The 3,715-nt window shown below is 48.0% G+C and overlaps 1 protein-coding gene across 1 annotated transcript; it reads right to left on the reverse strand.

The window, feature by feature from the left end:
- Nucleotides 1-206: 206 nt before the first annotated feature.
- On the reverse strand, nucleotides 207-3,083 carry LOC112274739 (protein MIZU-KUSSEI 1). The gene is made up of 2 exons (XM_024504453.3): nucleotides 1,246-3,083; nucleotides 207-1,112 (listed from the first exon to the last, which is right to left on the reverse strand). Exons 1-2 carry the CDS (start codon nucleotides 1,454-1,456, stop codon nucleotides 646-648), a joined length of 678 nt encoding a protein of 225 aa, XP_024360221.1. The 5' UTR covers nucleotides 1,457-3,083; the 3' UTR covers nucleotides 207-645.
- Nucleotides 3,084-3,715: the final 632 nt, after the last annotated feature.

Below are 3,715 nucleotides of genomic sequence, written 5' to 3' on the forward strand. Positions count from 1 at the left end.
TAGAATATTTCATTGTGTATTTCTAAGAATGTCATGAATAATGCACCACATCATATAAACATGAAAACTCCCCGAAGAGAAACGATCGGTGAGGCAATAAACTACAAAATTTGTACTCTAATCAAAGCAAGCGAATCCATCAGACCAAGCAATCTGCACGATTCCGTGCCAAATCTCAACTTGCCTGATCGTGATTGGCAGAGACATGAAAAACAGCGAATTTTCTCGTAACCAGAAACCCCACGATAATGTGCAGGAAAAGCACAAGCAAAGAGGCAAGTAAGGCCAAAATGTCAGCAATCGGCAGCCCCGCAGCTCCCTCTGTTAGGAGAAAAACTGTCAAAGAAAAAAAAACTAACCTTTCTATGCATCAAGAATTTGTGGACAAACCTCCGCCTCTAGTTCACAGTAGCACATGAACACCAAAGAAAAATTTGGCAAAAACGGAGCATTAATTGTCAAGAAACCTGCAGCTGAAGCTGCTCAAAGCAATCCAAGGGTGGTAGGGTACTCAGAGATGATTCAAAACTGAAAGGAGGTCTGTTACATCCCCGATTGCTCCAAGGTCGTCGTGGCTAAGGAAGTGGAAAACCCGGGAAAAGGGCATTAGTTCCAGCAGTTTCTATGGTACAGACGGAGATAAATCTATGCGCGCATTAAGAAGATACTGAGATCCGGTCCCTCACTTCCGTCGGGATTCATCATGTAGAAGGATTCGGAGTCTGCAGAGGCAATGACGCGCTCGAAGCGCGCCCTCATGTACATGAGCTCACCCTCGAAACCTTCGTTGGCCATGGGCAGCACGCCCGCCCCCATAGAGACGGCCTGCACGAGAGCCAGGATGTGGCGGTCGATCTCGGAACAATCTCTCCGTGTTGCGTATCCAGTTTTGCGGCCGTTGCAGAACATTGACCATGTCGATTCCTGGAGGAGCACTTTCGACTCACTGGGAGATTTCTCGCACTCCAGTGCGATGCGTACCAGTCCTGACGCCATTTCCTTCACCAGAGAGCTCGTGGGGGTGGCCAATTCCAAAATGAAGAGGGGGAAGCATTTCGGGTCATCTTGAATCGCCAGGAAGACGTGACCCTTCCTCTGGCCATACAAAGTGCCTGCGTGTGAGCGGAGACTGTCAGCTACAGGTCTCAGGGTGGAGATATTAAACGCAATCAGGCAAACCGTCACGTGGTTTTCGTTTAGGTGTCTAGCAGGTTCTGCAACTTGGAAGTAGATGCAAAAGCTCACCTATGACGCAGTTACTAGACTGCGGATGGCTGTCGGGACCGGTGTCGGATCCTCCGCAAGAGAAGAGAGGGTGTGGCAAGAGGTGAAAGAAGGCACGAAGGACGGAGAAGACTTTATTTGACTTGGGAATCCTCTTTTCGGAGGGCACCAGTACCGACTCCCCTTTCAAGCTACTCGTCACCTTTCTACTGTGAACGAAACTCCTCCCCATTTGAATAAGACGTTGATATAGAAAGCGACGAAGATGGAAAGCCCACCGAAGTCAGACACGTTACTAAAAAGCAACCAAACTAACCATTCCTGAACCTGCATGTGAGGTTGCTCTCACATGCTAATCACAAGATAAGTCATGGCTGTTCACTAAAACCCTCTGTTCCAACTAATCTTGTTGTCGAATCAGCACCTGAAAACTCAACGTTGCCGAGGAGAATTTACGTGAAGCCTCTCTGTAATCAAAAAGTTCACATGTGTAACAGTCGCTGGGAGTAATCGATGTCGTCAATGCTTCTGGATTTCCAAATTCCAGCAGTACAGTGGGAGCAATTACTCGTCAACAAGCACTAAATTCTTACCGCGTTACGAGTCCACGACCTTCGGCAAAACTCTACCATTATGTTTGCAAAGAGAAGCAAACTGCAAGCACTGGTGGTGTGCATGCGACCACCGCCAATATAGAACTATTGCTGACAAACCAGGAGATGGAGATTTCCTCATCCAACAAAAGAAACAGCAACAAAGAGATGGCCCAAGCTGTGTATCCTGACAACCACAACACTAAAAGTCCTTGCTGGAAATAGTACCACCCGCCCTACGATAAATATCGAATCCTTGGGAGGAAAAAATAAAAAAATAAAAAAAATAAAAAACAAAACTACAGAAAACACGACGCAGGTGTGCAGACCAAACTGCATCCTCCGCTTGAACACGCGCTTGGCAATGTTATTCTCAAGAAGTTCGGTTTCTTGAAGCAACCCCGCCCATAGGTGCGAAAAGCGAGAAAATTGGAGCGAACATTTCCGGAGAAGAAGCAGCTCGTAAATGATGATCGAGAGGCAGTTCAAAATTCGTATCTCAAACGCGAGAGTTTCTCTTCAGCACCCGTGAGACATGAAAATGTGCCACCCACTTCGCCTTTCCGGAGACCACCAACATGCCACCCACCCGCACGTGAAAGACCTGCCTTTTCCAGTCGATCAGGCTTCAAATGACAAAACTCCAACACACCAAGTTAGACCTATCCCGCGGCAGTGTCCACCGCTTCCAGTGATCTCGTCCAACGAGTGCAGACCCATCACAATTTAACCCCTGGTGGCTAAAGGCCAGCTCTCTTACCCCTCACTCTACGGCTAGTTAACAGGGCAAGCGCGAGATGCCTGCTGCGGAGCCTTAATGACAGCCCAAAAATGGAAACCCACGAACCACAACCTGGGGTAGCCGCCACACAACGCGATGGTCTGTATGCAATCTTCCCTGAGCACAATCCACGAGCGCGCTACCAAACTACCAAGTCGGTGAGAGCGCCGTAACCAGCTTTTGCACGCCAGAATGACCTGATCGAAGACGAAGCGAGGAGGCCCAAAACAATAGCGACCACCTTTCCAAACTATGACTACTCGATGTTGTTTGTACTCAACGAAACATGCGAGGAGCTGAGAATTTGTATGGGTGTGGTGAGCACGGGACTCAGCACTAGTCCTTCCTTCCTTCCTTCCTTCCTTCCTTCCTTCTCTATTCTTCTTCTTATGCTGCTTGCCGCGCAGATGGTGGTGGACATAGCACATCTGGGCTATCATCATCGTCTCGCTACGGCTCGCTCGCTGCCTGCCTGCGACACCGACGCCCACACGCGCTGCCGGTGCTGGCGTCGAGCCCATCTTAATCCTTGTCGCGGAGGACCACGGTGACGCCCTTCACCGTGCCCCTTCCTTCCTTCCGTTCCCACCCTATCCCCGTCCCTTCTGGTTTCTTCCCCGTCCCCTCCTTGTCTCGTTGCCGTTTTTGCCTCTTGCTCTCTCAGGCGGATTTGGTGGTGAATCTGCTTTGATCTCTCTCTCTCTCACTCTCACTTGCTTGCTTACTTAATTACTTGCTTACTTACTTATTTCGTTACTTGCTAACTTAATTAATTACTTACTTTCTTACTTACTTAATTTCTTGCTTTCTTGCTTAATTACTTGCTTACGTACTTCATGTCCTTGCATTTTCTTTAGAAGCTCTTTCCTTTCTTCTTTCGGTTTTACAAAAGCCCAGGGTGGTGGTGGTGGTGGTGGTGGTGGTAGTAGTACAGTTGGTCTTTAATTCTTCTTACCCATCCATCAAGTAATTAATTTAATTTAATTTAACTCTAACATGGTTTGCATGAGGAGGGCTGTTGTATCTGGTCATTATGATCGGTGATTGTCATGCATGTGCACAATTGTGACTTGATGAGGGGTTTGTTTGGAGTGTGACCCAGGCTGTGATGTCCAAT

This window comes from Physcomitrium patens, chromosome 22, assembly GCF_059467195.1.
Source record: "Physcomitrium patens ecotype Gransden chromosome 22, ASM5946719v1, whole genome shotgun sequence".
Taxonomy (NCBI): Eukaryota; Viridiplantae; Streptophyta; class Bryopsida; order Funariales; family Funariaceae; genus Physcomitrium; species Physcomitrium patens.